The 20,331-nt window shown below is 26.9% G+C and overlaps 1 protein-coding gene across 3 annotated transcripts in view; it reads left to right on the top strand.

Moving 5' to 3' along the window:
* The window catches only part of LOC130675224 (ecdysone receptor-like), a 121,046-nt gene extending 104,577 nt beyond the window's left edge, over positions 1–16,469 (top strand). For 2 of the 3 annotated variants that reach the window (XM_057480791.1, XM_057480789.1), the window contains 4 exons: positions 7,121–7,494; positions 11,594–11,845; positions 11,929–12,304; positions 14,629–16,469. In XM_057480791.1, the coding sequence (XP_057336774.1) occupies positions 7,121–7,494; positions 11,594–11,845; positions 11,929–12,304; positions 14,629–14,873 (1,247 nt within the window). In that variant the 3' untranslated portion in view covers positions 14,874–16,469. The remainder of the gene's footprint in view (positions 1–7,120; positions 7,495–11,593; positions 11,846–11,928; positions 12,305–14,628) is intronic. The other variant, XM_057480790.1, reaches the window with a different exon arrangement.
* The last annotated feature ends 3,862 nt before the right edge of the window (positions 16,470–20,331 follow it).

Raw genomic sequence — 20,331 nt, 5'->3', positions numbered from 1 at the left:
TATTTACTCCAGACTGATTTTTTTTAAACTCCACCCCGAGTGACAGTAAATTCCAATGTAAATAAAATCCTAAATTACTCCGGATTTAATCCGCGTTCACTAGAATTTTTCCGTGTATTTGATACCTTGAAAAATATATAAATATATGTTCCCGTCTATTTCCCACGAATGGAGTGCGAATATCGTGACGTGGTTGCATTGGGTCATGGGTCTGTCTTTCATATTTATTTATTTATCATGATTATGCTTAACTGGAACACCCTCTCTTTTATGACCATTATTATTTATTTATTTACTCATTTTTTTTATCTACTCCATATTACAATTACACGATGGTATGTAATTATCTTCTCCCCTCGGAATTAAGATTTTTATCAATTTTATTCCACATATCGTGTAAGAAATAATTTTAAAACTTGAGCTCATAATAAAAACCAAGAAAATGAAGAGCGAGACAAAGAACTTCCTCTCTAATCACCAACAATTTTTCAAAAAAAAAAAATTACCACAAATTTGAATATTTGAATTTAAAAAGTGAGTTCGATGCTTGTCGACTTGCAGAAGCGATGACTTATCGTTGAATTCACTCGATTTCTTAAATAAATATACATATGTATAGATAAAAATATATGTACATATATTAGTGTTATATAAAGACAGTAAGTAATGAAATAAAAAATAATAATTTAAGAGCAAAGTTGTTGGAGAGTGAGTTTGGTGGCCTGTTTTGCGGAGGAAAAACTTTTCGATGTCGACGACGAGGACGAAGACGAGGAACAGGAGGGAGAGACGAAGGGGGAAGAAGCTGTGGTTGTTTAGTTGTTGGATGAGAATACTACACAGTATACAGTAGAGTAAAATGTTGATGTGGATGAACTAGAGTTAAAAAGAGACAGGAAGATCCAAAGGAAGTCTTGATGATGGTGATGGTAAAAGGCAGTGGGAAAAGAGGTAGGGAACAGCGAGCCAGAGTCAAGGCCGCTCACTGCTCTCCAAGAGAACTACTAACCAACACGGAAACCCTCGGCCAGCAACTGCTGCCTCAACTTTACTTAACAATTCCTCACCATCATTATCTATATCTATATATATATATATATATATGTATGTATATAAATATAAACATATATACCCATACAAGTTATATCCTGCGGATAAACTAAACTCTGGACTCTCCTGTTTCTTCAGGATATTCTACACATATATCAGCCACTCACACTCATATATTTATATACTGTGTATCGTTTCTTACATGCACGAGGAGTTAAAATACCAAGTGAATATTCACCTGAGTGAAAACATTCGCTTCACAACACACTGAGACACTGACCAACAACACTGGACCCAAAGACACGAGGATTAACTGAGGACTGAGATGAAAATTAAATTCTGCTTGCTGGCTCAGATATTTGGCTTTAAATTAATAATTATGTTTTGTTGGAACTTTTTTTTTGTAGTACTGCATTTTAGTTTGTTTGCTGCTGTAGAAAAATTTGGGAGGGAACGCGGATTTAATTTGGAGTGAAATTTACTCCAAGGGAATTTATTTTAATGTCGAAACTCCGAGTCGGGATAAAGGGAAATTTAAATCACTGATGAAAAGATAAACTCTGTATTTACTTTGTATACGGAGTGATTTTTTGTAAAAACTCCGAGTGACAGAGTGAATTCGGATTTAAATAAACTCCGAATTCACTCCTGATTTTTTACAGTTTAGTGGTGCGTTAATTTAAAAAATACAAAATTTTCAGTTTTTCCACCAAAAACGAGTGTCTACTCGTTGAAAGCCTGCTCGTTATAAGCCTCTTCCTCTAATCGGCAGGTACTGAGTCCAAACAGCGACTACTTAACCACTTTTTTGAGTTTCGTAGCAGACATCCCGTTATAAGCCTCCGTTAAAATTCTATAAATTATGAACTAACAATAGGAACAAAATATCAAAATTAATGATGAAAATTTACTATCGATCTTTCGCGAATAAAAATTTTATAAATATTATTTATTGTTGATAATTGTAATGATTAATTACAATTAAAGCTTCTGTTACAATTTAAAAGTTTTATTGAGCATTATGTTGATCAATAACAATTATTATTATCATTACTGTAATTAATACCGTTGTCATCATATTTATTATTTGTGTAAAAAGATAAGTATTTATTTTCGCGCTATAAGCACTAGAAAAATCGGAACACTGGCGTATGTAACAAAACGTAAATATGACGTTTAAAATGATATAAAATAAACACAGGCTTATAACGAGTAATCGAGAACAAAACTGAACGCATGGTAGTGGAGACTGAAATTTCAATAAAAATTTTCCCTGTCTCCTAGTCCAGGCTTATGACGGGTAGTCGACTGTATTGAAACTCCGGTTTGCAATAAATGCGAATTTTAAAAAAATCCAAATTCGAAATCACTCCGCTGAAAAAACAAACTTCATATGCGCAGTAGAGTGATCGTTAAAAATTAAATTTTCTCAGGCGCACCATAAAAAGCTTGTTAGTGAAAAAATACATGGGTAATTCGGTTTTTTCTTGAAGTAAAAAGAACACGTGCCGCAGGACGATCAAAGTTCATTTTTCGATACAGTCGCGGTTTTTTTGAAATATCTCATGAAATATGCAGATTAAAGGAAAAAATTATAGAAACAATTTTGTAGGAAATTAAATTCTTGACAAAAAAGGTCATGTTCATTTTTTTTATAAAATGAGTATTTATGAAGATATTTTAAAAAAACTTTTTTAGATCTCATGAATTGAGCGTTTTAAGGATTACAAATTTTGAAAATATCGTTTTTTCTTAAATATAGACAACTTCGTAACTCGTAACATATCAATCATTAATGCTTGTTGTAGTTTCTATATACTTAAAAAAATATTATTTTCAAAATTTGTAATCCTTAAAACGCTCAATTCATGATCTAAAAAGTTTTTTAAAAATATCTTCATAAATACACATTTTATAAAAAAAATGAATATGACCTTTTTTGTCAAGAATTTAATTTCCTACAAAATTGTTCCTACGATTTTTTCCTTTAATCTGCATATTTCATGAGATATTTAAAAAAAACCGCGATTGTATCGAAAAATGAACTTTGACGTCCTGACGTGTTCTTTTTACTTCAAGAAAAAACCAAATTACCCCCGTATTTTTTCACTAACAAGCTTTTTATGGTGCGCCTGAGAAAATTTAATTCTTAACGACCACCCTAATGCGCAGTGATTTTTTCTACAACTGTATTTCTCACAGTCTACTGCGGTAGTTATAAATCTATTATATAACAAACAGGTAATGATTTAAATAGATAAAAAAATACATGCATGTATTTAATTATTGTCAAGTAAATTAGGTTAGATCAATCAAGGCCGTACTTTGTTTCTCTTGTTGCGTAGTTTATTGTGTCATTAGTACAGTGTGTAGGTTGTAATATATCTGCATTGATCAGTAAGAAGTTACCTTGCAACGCCCACGGAATATTTCAATGCATCGTAGGAAGTTATCATAATTATAATAAAATATATTATTCAATCCTCAATAAACATATATATAAATATATGTCTACTTTAATGTTGAATGTTTTGAATAAAATTGATTAACTTTTTTTTTTTTTTATAAATATTAATTTTCATGTCACGCTCTTTTGAGATAACGACACGACACGTACACTCGCTTCCTTGATTAATTTTTCTTTAGTTTTATTATATGATGATGTCCTTAAGTAGCAATCGAGTATAAAACCTTTTGGTTGTCATATTTGTCGTCATATCTACTCAATAAGTGACTGGACAACCTTCAGCCATTTTGGTCCACGTCATTGTAAGTGAGGTCACTAAATATATATACATATATGTATTAAATTCGAGAGAGATTAATATACTAAATTAATGATGATGATGATGAGAAAAATTTTATTTACAAGAGAAGACTTTTTTTTTTTTAGGAGTGGAAACGAGTTTTTCTCAATAGTTTTTTTATAAATTCATAGATGTATATTGTGAAATATATATGTATATATATGAGGGAACGAGTATTTTGATTACCCGACGTAAAACTAAAAAATAATAAAAAGATTCATTTATAATCGATATATTGAGAAACACTGGCCTCCATTGCCGTAAATGGTAAATTTAAAAACCGACTGTATAATATATGAGTATATATATAGAAAACAAATAGGAGAAAAAAAAATTTGAAAAATAAACTCATTGTTTTACATTTAATTTAATTTAAAATTTCCCGTATGAAAATAACATATATGGTCAAAATATATGTAAAAATATATGATAAATATCAAAAAATATATGAGGCCAATTTAACTATATTTTCTGATATATTTTTTTATATTAAAAAATATAATATTCATCATATACGAGTCCGTATATGTTCAGCCTATATAAAATATATGTCAATCATATACAAAAAATATATTTTTATCATATATGAAAATATATATTCTAGTCATATACGAGATCTATATTTTTATCATAGATAAAAATATATATTTCTATCATATTTGAAAAATAAATTCATTGTTTTAAATTTAATTTAATTTAAAATTTCCCGTATGAAAATAACGTATATGGTAAAAATATATGTAAAAATATATGATAAATATCAGAAAATGTATGTGGCCAATTTAACTATATTTTCTGATATATTTTTTTTATACTAAAAAGTATAATATTCATCATATACGAGTCCGTATATATTTAGCATATATAAAATATATGTCAATCATATACAAAAAATATATTTTTTATCATATATGAAAATATATATTCTTGTCATTTACGAAATCTATATTTTTATCATACATAAAAATATATATTTCTATCATATACAAAAATATATTCTGATCATATATAAAAACATATATTTATATTGTGTATGGAAAAAAAAAAGTTTCTTATTCGTATGACCAACTCTAATTAAATTAGATATAAATTTTAATATACTCTTTAAATTGCAGTTGAAATTTTCAAAATTAGTTGATTTGATGCGAATATATATACCCATATACATAAACATACACCGAATAAAATATATGCTTAAATATAACAAAGAAAATATATGGTGCCATCTATAATATAAATTATATGCTACCATATATTTCATTTCATATAAAAATTTTATATTTTTTGAATATAAAAGGAAATATATCACTACAATATATTATAAGGTAAATGTAAATGTATATATAGCTTAATATAAAAAACATATAAGTTACATATATGGAAAACATATATTTACTACTGTATATAATTTTATATTTAATCCGCCAAAATCTTTATATGATTTTTTATAATATACAATATAATATATCATATATTTTTTTGTTGCAAACATATATGATTTTATATATTTTAACCATATATTGTTTTTTCATACGAGTTTACTCCATTTTATTATTTTCAGACAACTAATTAATTAAATTTAAAAAAAAGTAAATTTATGTGCGTGCGTGTTTTTAAATAAATATAGTAACATTTATATTAATAAGTATGAATAATAATAATAGTAAAAAAGGTTAATATATATCTGTTGGGAGAATAAAAGGCACTGATGCCTGTACCTCGCGTACTTTCACCGACCGTGACTTCTACGTTCCACCCAACGAGTTTCCACAGATGAAAGAGTTAATAGAGACACACGTGACGACGTTGCCACGTATAGGTTACTAGAACCTGTGTAACGTGGCCGACACGCTAAGTAATATCGGTAATAGCTGGGAAATTCCCTCAAGCAAATGCTAGCAAAAGTTACCACCGTCGACGGTGCTATTGCTGTTGTAATATTAATGCAATGTCTTACATCTTTAAGAATTATTATTCACGGATGTTCAATTATTGCTATCGATTATTACCGACTTGCTAATTAACTTAAATATTTATTTGGTGAATAAATTATTTTAAGCTGAGAGAAAAAAAAACTTTGAAATATTGGATATTATTGTAAGAAATTATGCTATTGGAAATTTTTTATCTGATATATTTTTAGTAAAAAATTTGATGACATTCAAAATCATTTTCTGATAGGAGAAATCCGAGCTCAATAGACATGTTGATCTTTTTTATTTTTGAGTACGCCAGGGAAAAAAAATAATTTGAGTTTGGCGTAATTTTGAAAATTGAAAGTAAAACAAGTTCAGAAAGACAAAAAAAAAGACATTTTTAAGTCCTTTTTTTTTATAGATGAAAAGCATATTTTGAGAAGTGAAAACACACTTTCTTTTGACGAAGTTGTCTTACTTAGTACTGATTTACGCCAACCAAGTCAAATTCAAGCCACGTTTTCTTGGATTTGACTTCAATTTGAGTCAAATCCAAGTCAACAGAGTTTTAATTTGACTGAGTTGACATCAATTTAAGTAAAATCCAAGTCAACGTGGTTTTAATTTGACTAAGTTGACTTAAATTTTGAAGTCAATTTCAAGGTAAACTTGACTTAGTTCATTTAAATTTATGTCAAACCCAAGTCAATGTGATTTTAATTTGACTAAGTTGACTTCAATTTAAGTCAAACTTAACTTATTTGACTTCAATTCAAATCAAATCCAAGTCAACGGAACTTTGATTCGATTTAAATTCAAGTCATTTAAGTCAAATTCAAGTCAACGCAACTTTGATTTGACAGTTGACTTAAGTTTCAGTCATTTAAGTTTAATCCAAGTCAACGTACCTTTTAATTTGACTTGTTGGACTTAAATTTTTAAGTCAAACTGACGAATTTGACAGTTGACTTCAATTTAAGTCAAATCCAAGTCAACTCAACTGTAATTTGACTTAGCTGACTTACATTTAAGTCAGATTCAAGTTGGATTTGAGTTAGTTGACTAAAATTCAAGTCATTCAAGTTAAATCCAAGTCAACCCGACCTTTAATTAGACAGTTGACTTAAATTTTCAAGTCAACTTGACTTTAATTAGACCTCGGACTGTAAAATAATTTTCGATTTTCTTCTGTCAAAAAAATTATTCTTCAACTTAAATATGGAATTAATAATGTACTAATTTTGATTGATTTACTACTTGAGTAAATATTGTTTTTACAAAAATTAATTTATTTTACAGTGTACATATATTCATATATATATGCTAATTATGACTGTATATTTACAGGGAGAGATGACCTATCGCCGCCGAGCTCGCTGAATGGCTACAGTGCAGATAGTTGTGATGCTAAAAAGAAGAAAGGACCGACACCACGACAACAGGAAGAACTTTGTTTAGTTTGTGGTGACAGAGCGTCTGGTTATCATTACAATGCACTGACGTGTGAGGGTTGTAAAGGTTTTTTTAGGCGAAGTATTACTAAAAATGCCGTTTATCAGTGCAAATATGGTAATAATTGTGAAATTGACATGTATATGAGACGTAAATGTCAGGAGTGTCGATTAAAAAAATGTCTGCATGTTGGTATGCGACCTGAGTGTGTTGTACCAGAGAATCAATGTGTTATTAAACGTAAAGAGAAGAAAGCCCAAAAGGTAGGGGTAAGAATATATCATTTTAATTTCATATTATTTTCATTTATTTATTTTATTTCTCACGGCAGAAAAATATTTAAGATTTAATGAGATCTGATTAAGTCTATATGTATTTTTTTTTCATGTAAATTTTCATTGATATTGATATCAATAGATATTTTTATATGTATATAGAGAAAAACGTATGGTAACTATTACTAGTTACATATAAATTTAACCCTTAAGGAGTCTGTAAACCCCTGGCAATTTTGAATTTAAAATATCTCAGTAGCTATTCAATTTTTTGAAAAAGTACAGAATACCTTTTTTGTAGAGAATTTAAAGCTCTACAAAAAAGGTCTCTTACAATTTTTCGAATAACTCAATAGTTACAGAGATTTTTATAAAAAACTAATCACACTTTTTTTGATAATTTCTTAATTTTGAATTGTATTTATTTAAATAAAGATTTAAATTTTTTTGGTTGAATTTATTTAGTAACAGATATCAAAATATTAGAGAGTACTACAAGTACTGTCTATTTTCCATTTTTTCTGCTAATTATTACTGTCAATCAGAACTACAAATTATACTAGTACTGCTGTGTAAAAAAAATTTGTTCCAAAAATATTCGATATGTAGTACTTCTAAATTTGAGTCAGATTAGAACTCAAAGTTTTTTCGAACTTTTAGAATTTTAATAATAGAAAAATAAAAATAGTGGAATTGGAACTTTATGTTGGCGAATTTCTAGTCAAAGAAGAACTTTTTGAAAACATAATTCTAAAAACTTATTGTCAAAATTTTTCCCTTGCAATATAGAGATTCTAAACTGTTTCTGAACAAAGGAAATATGTAGTCAGTATAAACTTTCAGAATTGCGTTTTAAAAACGTTCTCATTTGACTAAAAATTCCCCCACATAAAGTTCTAAATCTACCACTTTTTTTTACTATTAAAATTTAAAAAATTCAAAAAAGTTCTGCTCGGAGTTCTAATCTGCCTTAAATTTAGTAGTTCCACATATCGAACTTTCTTGGAATATTTTTTTTTCCATAGGTGTATAGCTTAAATTTGATTGGTTAATGCAGATTAAATTGCCATCTATACAAAATTTTCGTTACTAATACATAATACTGATTACCAGACAGACTGGAAATCATTACCATGCATTTTTCTCTTTAACAGATTCATGTAAATCTCCATAGATCCATTACTTTTTTTCTTTTATAAGATTTCAAACTCTCTTTCAAATTTGGCCATTTTTAATTCTTACAGTTTGAAAATTTACTTTATTTCCTATTTGGCCAATTAGAGTACAAGATTCAGATCTCAGTAGATCTTAATTATTTTTCCCCATTCTGTAAATATTCAAAAGTGAAGCTCTATTTTTTTGACTCTAAAAAAAATTCAAATTACCAGCAGTAGAAGTAAAAATTAGACAGTTTTTTTTGTACTCGCACTATTGGTATTAAATTTTACTTACCATTAAATCTGATTTTGGAATTTAAAAATTCAAATTCAAATGCAGATAATCCCTGATTAAAAATTCCAATTGAATCCGATTGACTCCGATAGACTTTCAATCAGAATTCATTGTTTTCAATCGGAGTTTTTAATTAGGGATTATTAGACAGGATCTTCTAATTTCATTTCTTGCCACACAATAAACTCAATAATTTTTTCCTATCGATTATCAAATTTGAGCTGATAAAGAAGCCTACAATTTTTTTTCTCAACGCGAGTTTTAAAAATAATATGAAATTCAAAAAAAAAATCAACTCTAGTTTACTTTAGTCACAATGAAATTTTTCAAATCAAAATAAATGGAGCCCGACTTTTGTATTCGATAAATTTTACAAAAAATTTGAAAACTATTTCAATTCTCTGATTCATATAAATAGAAAAAATTTTTTCTCAAACACGGAAATAATTTAACAGTAAGAGATGTTTTTTAAAACGGTAATTAATGATAAGACTTGATTTTGTTTAGTTATCAAATGATAAAAAGAATAGTTTTTAAAAACACCGATTGAGGCGTGATTCCTAATCATTATTATCATGTTGTAGAGTAATTACTAGACAGTATGGTAATAATTTTTAATGACAGTTACAATAATTTTTGGTTAAATATCCAAGTGTGGAAGTAAAGAGAAATGCCACGTACTAGTGAAATTGTTCTATAAAATATTATTATTATTTTGTCATAAAAAAATTTAACGGTTTAAATTTTTTAATTAAAAAAAAAAATTACTATGCCGTAATAATAAAAGTAGTAGTGAAATTTTACTTTTACTTATTTTTAAAATATAAATTAAGTAACTTAATTATCAAGTATTAATTTCCATGGCTAATTATTAATTATAAAATTATTTCTGCATACTGTTGAAAATTTTCTGGAAATTTAAATCGTATTACTTGAAGTTATCAACAAGTTAATATCAGTCATAAATATAAAATATGGATATACTTATTTATATACTTTATTTTTACATAACTTTCAATTTCCAAGTGATAAATGTCATAAAAATTAAAGTTACAATTTATTTTATTCCACTTAATTTAAATAATTTGTCTTTTATTGTTCATACGTCAATTAATTTTACCGCCGAGTTATTTTAAAAATTTGAATTTGAATTTTAAATTCTTTTTTTTTTATGTGTAATTAGTTTTTAAATACGAGAGATTTAATAGCAATACTTAATTAGACTCGCAATTATTAAAAACTAATTAAGATCTTTAAAAAAAAAGTTATGTGTATTTTTAAAATTTTGTTAATTTAAATCCAACGCGATATCTCAATTATTTATGGTCCTAAAATTAGTAGACAGTTAAGAATTTTCGTTTTTTTTTAAGAATTTAATTTAGAAAAAAAAAAACTGAAAATATGCACATGTACAGAATTTTAAAAAATATTGGTGCAATTTTCTGAAATTTTTTTTTTTAATTTATGGTTTTATAAACAAATTCACAAAAATTATTAGACGTCGATGAATTTCAGTATCATGATTATTTACATAGAAAAAATATTTTTCAGATACTGAAGTTAACTGACGTCTATAAATTTTTGGATTTTTTTTTAAACAATAAATTATAAAAAAAAATATTTGAAAATTTGCACCTGTAGTTTTTTAAATTTTCTACATGTGCTTTTTTTTTTCTTTTGTAATTGGAGTTGAAAAAAAAAATCCAAAAACTGTTGATTGTCTGTTAACTTCAGGATCATAATTTTACTACATTTTACCCTGGCTCCAAGAAGTTCTAAGAACTCTAATTTTGAAATTTTCTATGAACGTTTTTTTATTCTTATAGTCTATTAGTTTTCAATGAGAAATTGTTCCAAACGAGGGTACAATTTAGTAAAAATACGTTTTGAAAAATGTCATCTAAATATGTTATTTTTTTCCCAAATTTCGCTCATAAATAATCCAAGATAAACTTTTTTTTACTATCAAAATTACAAAAGTTTCACTCGAAATTCTACTCTATCTCAAGTTAAACAGTTCCGGACCTCAAACTTCTTTGGAATCTTTTTGTATCAAATTTTTTTTACACCGACTACTCGTGTAATTTCCAAAAATTTTAATTAAATTTCTATGACAATTATCCCGAGAAATCCAAAAACTTTTCATCACTAGATAGTAAATTATTTAATGAGTATAAATGTATCAGACAATTGAATTTTTTAAATTTAAGTATAAATGAACAAAATGCAAGTAGAGTAAAAATTAAAAAATGCATATTTAGATAAATGCAAAATCCGTTCGCGCATTTTTTAAATTTCATTATTTTAATTTATTTAAAATTTATAAATCGTCCTGTCTGCTATATTCACACTCACATTATTTATTATTCATGATCCTAAAGTTAGCAGACAATCAATAATTTTTGAATTATTTTTCAAATAATTAATCACAAAAAAAAAAAATCTAAAAAAATGCACATGTAGAAAATTAAAAAATCTATAAGTGCAATTATTTAAAATGTTTTTTTTTTTCAAATTTATTGTTTAAAAAAAAATCTCAAAATTATTAGACGTCGGCTGAAGTCAGTGTCATTATTTATTATTATTTTATAGTAAAAAAAATTAGTTTTTAATTTAAAAAAAATATTTGTTGGTGTTTTAGGAAAAGGATAAACCAAATAGTACAACGATGAATGGCTCACCAGGTAGTTTAAATATTGATCAAATGGGTGTTAAAATAGAACCTGCGGAAGCTGAATGTTTATCAATGTCTGGTAGTAGTATTGGATTACCATCAAGTTGGCCGAATGGCGTAAAACCTGTTAGTCCTGAACAAGAAGAATTAATACGTAGTCTTGTTTACTTTCAAAGCGAGTATGAGCATCCCAGTGAAGAAGAGATACGAAAGATCACGGTTAGTTTACAAATAAATAAATACATAAATAAATAATAAAATAAAATAAATAAATAATAATAATTTATTTAAATGAATTTCAGTATCAACCGACAGAAAGTGAAGACCCCAGTGACATCAGGTTCAGGCATATAACAGAAATCACAATATTAACAGTACAATTGATAGTTGAATTTGCAAAAAGGTTAACGGGTTTTGATAAACTTCTACGTGAAGATCAGATTGCATTATTGAAAGCATGTTCAAGTGAAGTTATGATGCTGAGAATGGCGAGGAAGTATGACGTCGATAGTGACAGTATCGTGTTTGCAAACAATCAACCCTACACACGTGAGAGCTACAGTCTCGCTGGTATGGGTGAAACTGTCGAAGATCTATTACGTTTCTGTCGGCATATGTACAATATGAAAGTTAATAATGCCGAGTATGCTCTACTCACGGCCATCGTTATTTTTTCTGGTAACTATTCATTCTTTATGGACTACAGTAAAATCTGGTTATAAGCAATCGTTAAGGGGAGGAAGGAAAAATTGCTAACACGACTTTATCTCTCTGGACAAAATCTCCCCGACAAAATTTTCTTGGCAAAATCTCCCCATGACAAAATTTCTCCAGGATAAAATTTCTAAAATTATTTTTATGTCCAATCCCTGATGACCATACTATCACTTCAAAAATTTGACGTTCAGTGATTTTGATTAACTTCACAGTAAGTTTACGTCAAGTTCTTGCAATTGACAGTGATGTCAAATTTGGGATGGGAATTTCCTATGATTTCATACATGTATGTGTAACACATTCTATTTATTTATGATATACACATAAAATGTGAAAAAAAACCTGAATACGATTCCAGTCGTAAGTGTAGAAATCATTATAATTACATTGATTACACCGGCCCAGAAAAAAAAAAAGTGGTCTGTACTTTTGACCGGACCTACTTATCTTTATTTATTTTGACGCGCTGAATCCGAATCTGAGTCAGTTTTGCCTGTACACCCTCAAAATTTATGATACTGAAATTAGCCGACGTCTAATAATTTTTGAAATTTATTCAAAACGACAAATCATGAAAAAAAAAATATTTTTAAAAAATGCACTTGTAGTTTCTTTAATTTTCTACATGTGCAATTTTGTTTTTTTTTTTTTTTTATTTTTTGTAATTGATTCGCTGAAAAACAAATTCAAAAATTTTTAATTGTCAGTTAACTTCAGGATCATCAAAATTTTAAGTAAATTGCAAAAAATCATAGTAATCGCCAATAGTTAGCAGTTTTGGTAAGAAAAAAATCCAAGTATGATTTTTATGTATTTTGGTCCGCTAAACCCAAATCTGAAGTTTATTCAACCATAAGCCATTTAAGATCTAAGTAAATTGCAAAAAAACCCCTGAAAATTGCGATAACTTCGTTTATGAAATGAACGACATTGAAAAAGCAGCATGGTCGAGTTTTAAAAATGTCACAAAATTTTTTGGGAAATAAAAAGAGTGAAAATTACGAAAATTTAGTTGAAGAGTTTTTGGACAATTACGATACTATGGGTTGCTTAATGAATCTTAAATTGCATTTCTTACATTTTCACCTTCAACACTTTCCTGAAAATCTTGGCGACTACAGTGAAGAGCAAAGCGATCATGATTGATCTATTAATCTAGCTCTATAGAATTTATTTTATCACAATAACTGCAATTTTTTGCTATTTTCCGCAATTTTCAGGGGTTTTTTTGCTTTACTTAAATTTTAAAAGGCTTATGGTTGAATAAACTCCAGATTTGGATTTAGTGGGCCAAACACATAAAAATCATCCAGTGTAAAAAAAAATTGTTGAAAAAAGGTTAAAAAAGTGTTGACTATTCTAAACTTTAAAACGTGACACAATGACGAACTTTTTTTAAACGATTTCCAAACTTCTAAAAATGCACAAAAATAAATACTTTACTTTGTACTAAAAATTAACACTTTTCAGTGCAAAATACGTTCAGTTAAAACGGATTTCGAACTATTTCTGAACGTTTTTCGTTTTATCATATCTTAATAATATTAGGACATTTATTGATTTTTCCCTTGAATTTTAAAAAGTTTACAAAACGTTCAAAAAATGTTCGTCGTTGTGTCAAGTTTGGAAGTTAAGAATAGTCAACACTTTTTTAATCTTTTTTTAACAATTTTTTTTACAAGGGATACTTGGTCTATAGTTTCATAAATTCGTTATTATAAGATCTCGTTTATAGAGATCGCGTTCAACAGATTTTGTCCTGGGGAAATTTTGTCCTTGAAAGTTTTCGTCGAAGAGATTTTGTCTGGGGAGATATCATAATGGAACCGAAAAATTACTACACTGATAAAAAAGTTAATTTGATTAAAGAGAAAATTATTGAGCCAAAAAATTATTTTTGGTTTCAGTAAATTTCTCTTGGTTCAAGATTTTTTCTCTTTAATCAAATCAACTTCTATATCAGTGTAGAAATAAAATTTTATCTTCTCTACTATTTTACGTATCCAAAGATCGAAACGTTTTTCGCCGTCGACTTCCCATAGAAATTTTTTATCATTTAAAAAATCCTGCGTCATTTCTTCTCTGACTACCAAGTGACCAATAATTTAAATAAAATCCATCGTGATTTTAATTTTCATGACCCGGAATATTTCCAATTCTTTGATACCCAAGTAAAAATTTTCTATCCTCCACGGGGCATTTTGATGCCCAAAAAATTGCTTATAACCAAATGTTAAATAAATGGAATTTGAACTTAACGAAACTTGTTTTTTATTTAAAAATAGATCGGCCGAATTTATTAGAAGCATGGAAGGTGGAACAAATTCAAGAAGTTTATTTAGACGCATTGAAAACTTACGTCGACAACCGACGTAAACCAAAGTCGGGCATGATATTTGCAAAACTGCTGTCAGTTTTAACCGAGTTAAGGACACTCGGTAACCAAAACAGCGAAATGTGTTTCAGTTTAAAACTGAAAAATAAAAAGCTACCTCCCTTCCTTGCTGAGATCTGGGACGTGATGCCCTAGTTTATTTTTACTCATCGTCAGCCACCAATGCTGCTACTACACTACAAGTCGTCGGCTCAGCAAATTGTCATTAAAAAAATTTGCTTTGCAATTAATATCACTATTATTAATTTTATTATTATTATTGATAAAAAAAACTATAACTACTACTACTACTACTTTAATTATTATTATTAATTATTAATTATTATTAATATTCAATAGACGGCGGCGTGAGTGACTCTTTTACTAGTGCACCACTGTGTCACTGTCTCAAGTTATTTAATTTATCAATTATTATTTTATATTTTATTAATTAATTAATATTATAATCATGTCTTAATAATATATATTTATCGGAGCTGACAACTTCTATAAATTAATTAAATAAATAAATATATAAAATAAAGCATAATTTTAATTAACACATGATTATTATGTTAAATAATTATTTTTTAATGATTATTTAAATATTGAGACAGTGACTCAGGCACCCAGGCTGTGATACATAGAGACAGTTACAGAGACTATATAAAAAAAAATAATAATTAAAATAAAACTACACTTAAATAAATATATATAAATATTTATAAGAGAGAGCGGGGTACTGTCAAAAATTTGGTAAAAAATTAATTTTTTTTACCGGATATTATTTGTAAATTTAAATCTCGATGAACTCGAGAAAATTTTAAGTATTTGGGGTAAAATGGGACGCGAAAATGTAAAAATTTATGAAAAGTTTGTGATTAGATGAACCGTTATACCCCGGTCTCTTTTATATATACGATACATATATTAATATATCTCCTGGCTATCCGTTAATATATACATATATATGTATATAATTGTAAATCATTTGTATGACGTACTGATTAAGCGGTAAAGAGATATTTAAAAAAAAAAAACGCGGGGATGAGTGAAGAAAATAAAAAAAGTTTTTTAAATAAATAATAAAATAAAAGAGATGGAAAATGATGGATTAATAAAATCGTTTGTCGGTCACTGTTGAGCAGTGATTGGTAACACGGTTTTAATTAATTAATGATATACATAATATGAGAGTCTATATCACATATATTGCATAATATATAATAATATATTATTGCCAGCATGTGTACGTTTTATTGTGTTAAACGCAATTACGGTTAATGATGGATTATATATAATAAATATAAATATATATAATTCAAATAAGTTAAGATGGAGAAAAAAATAAATAGAGTTAAAATGTATGAGTTTAATTTTAGTATGAATGACGTTTTAATGCATGAGATTAAATTGTTTTATCATCAATTAGAATTCGAATTTTGAGCTTTAATTTTTTTTTATTCATTTAAATGACTAATTACAGTCGACCCGTCATAGGCCTAGTCTAGGGGACAAGGAAGTTTTTCTTGAAATTTCAGTCTCCACTACCGGGCATTTAGTTTTGTTCTCGACTACTCGTTATAAGCCTGTGGTTATTTCATATTATTGTAACGTCATATTTAAAAATTCCGCGGGCGTGATTTCAAAATTAAGATTTTCATAATTAACAAAAATTTGAATAATTCATTATGAATCTCGATTTTTGAATTACAGTTGAAATATTGGCCGTATAAAAAAACTTTTGAAATAAAAGTTGTAGGAAAATTTATTTTCTAGAGAAAATGTCTCTTATGATTTTTTTATACGACCAATATTTTCACCGTAATTTCAAAATTAAGATTTTCATAATTAACAAAAATTCGAATAATTCATTATGAATCTAAATTTTGGAATTACAGTGGAAATATTGGCTGTATAAAAAAGTTTTTCAAATAAAAGTTGTAGGAAAATTCACTATCTAGAGAAAATCTCTCTTATGATTTTTTTATACGACCAATAATTTCACCGTAATTTCAAAATTAAGATTTCCATAATTAACAAAAATTTTGACTAATCATTATGAATCTCAATTTTTGAATTACGGTGAAAATATTGGTCGTATAAAAAAATCATAAGAGACATTTTCTCTAGAAAATAAATTTTCCTACAACTTTTGTTTGAAAAGTTTTTTTATAAGACCAATATTTTTGCCGTAATACTAAATATTTCAACCATTCATTTCAAAGTTGCCGCAAAAATCTTGTCGCTATTCATTACAATTATCAACAATAAATATATTACTTGATATTTATAAAATTATCCGTGAAAAATCGATAGTAAATTTCCATCATTAATTTTGATATTTGTTCCTTCTGTTAGTTTATAATTTTTCGAATTTTAACGGAGGCTTATAACGGAATGTCTGCTACGAAACTCAAAAAAATGGTCAAGTAGTCGCTGTTTGGACTCAGTACCCCCCGATTAAGGGGAGAGACATTACAGGTAGGCTTTCGACGGGTGGTCTGTATCTAATTTTTTTTTATCACATATTTTGAAATTTTTTAAACTGGTATTTATTTTAAAAATGACGAGATTTTTAAAATTTTGAATTCTAATGATTGTAGACATTGTAGATAAATGACGTTGGATTATGACAGTAAAATTATAAAAAAAAAAGGTAATAGAGTGTAAAAAAATAAAGAGTTTGTAATAGATAAGTTTAATAAGCGAGGCTAGATGGTATAACAAAAAAAAACGTAGATTGTAGTAAAAAAACTATAAAATAAATAAAGTCAAGTTAGACTAGGTGACCGTGTCAAGTGCAAAGCCCTGTGCCTTCAGCAGCGGACCGGCTCACCGACAAACGAATACATGAAATTTAACCGTCCGTTTTAATTTTTTAATGAATAAAATAAATAAAATAAAATAAATAATTAAAATAAAATCAATAAATTCGTATTGTAAATTTCAAAGATTCATAATAATTATTATTATTAATTAGAGAGAACGAAAGAGAGAAAGAGGAATGAATAATTAAAAATTCTGTAGATGGAAAAATAATAATTAATAATGATATTAATAATAATAATATAAATAATAACAGATAATTAAAATCTGTGTGATTTCTTGTCGTTATGTGATTGACAGCTCGATTTTTTACCAATTGGTTATTTAAAGAAAAATAATAAAAATATAAATGATGTTTAAATAAGGACGTGGAGTGATGGATGCGATTGCCAATGAGCGCGAACGGTTAAGTGATACAACAACGGATTGCAATTAATTAATAATTTTTTAAATCATAAATGAAGACGTAATTTAAAGAAAAAACGTTTGAAAGTATCTGATGCGACAGTTTTATTCTCCACTTTTTAAAATCGTAACATGATACGCTAATAAATAAATTAATATATTAACAACAAGAGAGAAAATAATTAATATTAATTATAATAATAATAAATATATCGCAAACAGCGTTCATTTTTAAATATCGCGGCTGCTTCTTCGATCAACTTATAATCAGGACAATGAATTTAAATATATTAATGTATATGTATATTAAAAACTCCGTGTAAAAAAAAAATTTTTCAAAAAAGTTACTGAGCTTCAAAATTGAGTTTTGAATTTTTAGCTGAACAGTTTTGGAATTTTGAAAAAGTGGAAAAAAATTTTCAACTGATTTTTCCTGTGCGTTTTTTTTTATTTGACAATTTTTTGGATTCAAAGAAAATTGAAAAAAGGAATTCTTTAAAATTCTTCAGGTATGAGGGAAAAAAAAATAAAAATGATTTGAAAATTTTTTGAATTTTTCAAAAATAGTCGAAAAATATGACACTGAAGTTCGCCGCCATCTGATAATTTTTAAATATTTTTTAAAAATGACGAATTATAAAAAAAAATTATTTAAAAAATTGCACCTGAATTTTTTAAATTTTCTACATGTGTATATTTTTCTTTTTTTTTTTTTCTTTCAATCAAATTGTGGAAAAAAAAATTCAAAAATTTTTAACTGTCTGCTAACTTCAGTATTATGAAAAAATTAGTGAAATTAATTATGAATAAGAAACTTGTCAATTCAAATTTTGCTTACAAAATTTCAAAAAAAAAATTTTAAACCCCTAGGAAAAGTCCACTAGTTTAAAATTGTTCCCACTTTTAATTATTTTAAAATTCCAAAAATCAACTCAAAATTCAAAACGATCCTGAAGTTAGCAAACTATTGAAAATTTTCGGATGTTTTTTCAACAAATAAATTACCAAAAAAAGAAAACTAAAAATATACACGTGAAAAATTTAATTATAGGTGCAATTTTTCAAAATATTTTTTTTTATAGTCAATAGTTTTTAAAAAAATTTAAAAATTGTCAGACGCCTGCTAACTTCAGTATAATAAGTTCAAAACTGTCTCAATTTTTAAAGTTAAATCAGAAACGTTTTTGAAAAAAATGTTTTTACATATGACGTCATCACTATTAGTGATATATTATAACTATACATGATTAAAAAAAAAGAAAAATAAAAAAAAAATTTTGAAAATCATGTTCGAGAAAATAAACACTAGAAATTCTCGTTTATTGTAATCCATGTGCTATTTAAAAAAAAAAAAAAAAGAAAAAAAAATGCAATTGTAATTCGTAGATAATCATGCGCAATATAACGTCATCAATTAAAATCGTATTTATTGTCCGTGGTAATTTTTTTGAACGTGTGAACGAGAGTGCGTTACCTCTGCAATTAAAAAAAAAAAACATAAAATATAATTCAAAATTTTTAAAAATACTTACGTGTTAATGTGGCATGTCAAAAATTTTGGTATTTATAAAAAAAAAAAATTAAGTAGTTGACTATTCCAGTAAATAAATAAAAACGTTTCAGTATAATGTTCGATTATAAAAATAAATAAATAAATGGAAACGTTTGTTGATATTTACTGGAAAAAAAATTAATAATTAATATTTAATTTTATTTAATAATAAACTTTATTTCGAAGGTTTACCTTGTAGATAAAAATACATGTAGAAATTATCTTGTATAATTAATTATTTATATAATAATTAAATTTGTGGTTTATAATTTTTACTACGTAACGCCGTAAGGCAGACACTGCCACAACGCAGAACGCGAGAACACCACGATAACGCTGTCAATGCGAAAAAAAGGTTGAGGAAATTTAAAAAAAAAAAAACTAAAATAAATAAAACTGATCACAGTTAAAAAAAAAAAATAAAATATTAATGAATGCATGAAGAAACATAATATATGTATATATATTAAGAAAATAATAATATTAAATATACATATATATAACGGATAAACATCATACAATCACGATCATAAAAATTTCACCGCCGTTGTACCTCATTAAATATCTTAGATAAAATTTTAGATCAAATAGACCGTATTTATAATAATGCGCATTAACATTTCCCATCGCACACGTCTATCAAATGCCATATTAATTAAAAAAATTAAATTTATAAATTGTAAACGATAATGCGATTGCCTAGCTCCATCTCGCTTGAGCCGCGAGGTTAATTTTTAATAGATTTATATTATTTAAGAGCAATGGAATCGTTGTCTCTCCCCTCATTCATTTCTTAAAAATAATTAAATGACTGAAATTTTACTCGAA

Source organism: Microplitis mediator, chromosome 9 (assembly GCF_029852145.1).
Source record: "Microplitis mediator isolate UGA2020A chromosome 9, iyMicMedi2.1, whole genome shotgun sequence".
NCBI lineage: Eukaryota > Metazoa > Arthropoda > Insecta > Hymenoptera > Braconidae > Microplitis > Microplitis mediator.
The sequence above is the reverse complement of the archived record's forward strand: the minus strand, read 5'-3'. Positions and strand labels throughout refer to the sequence as shown.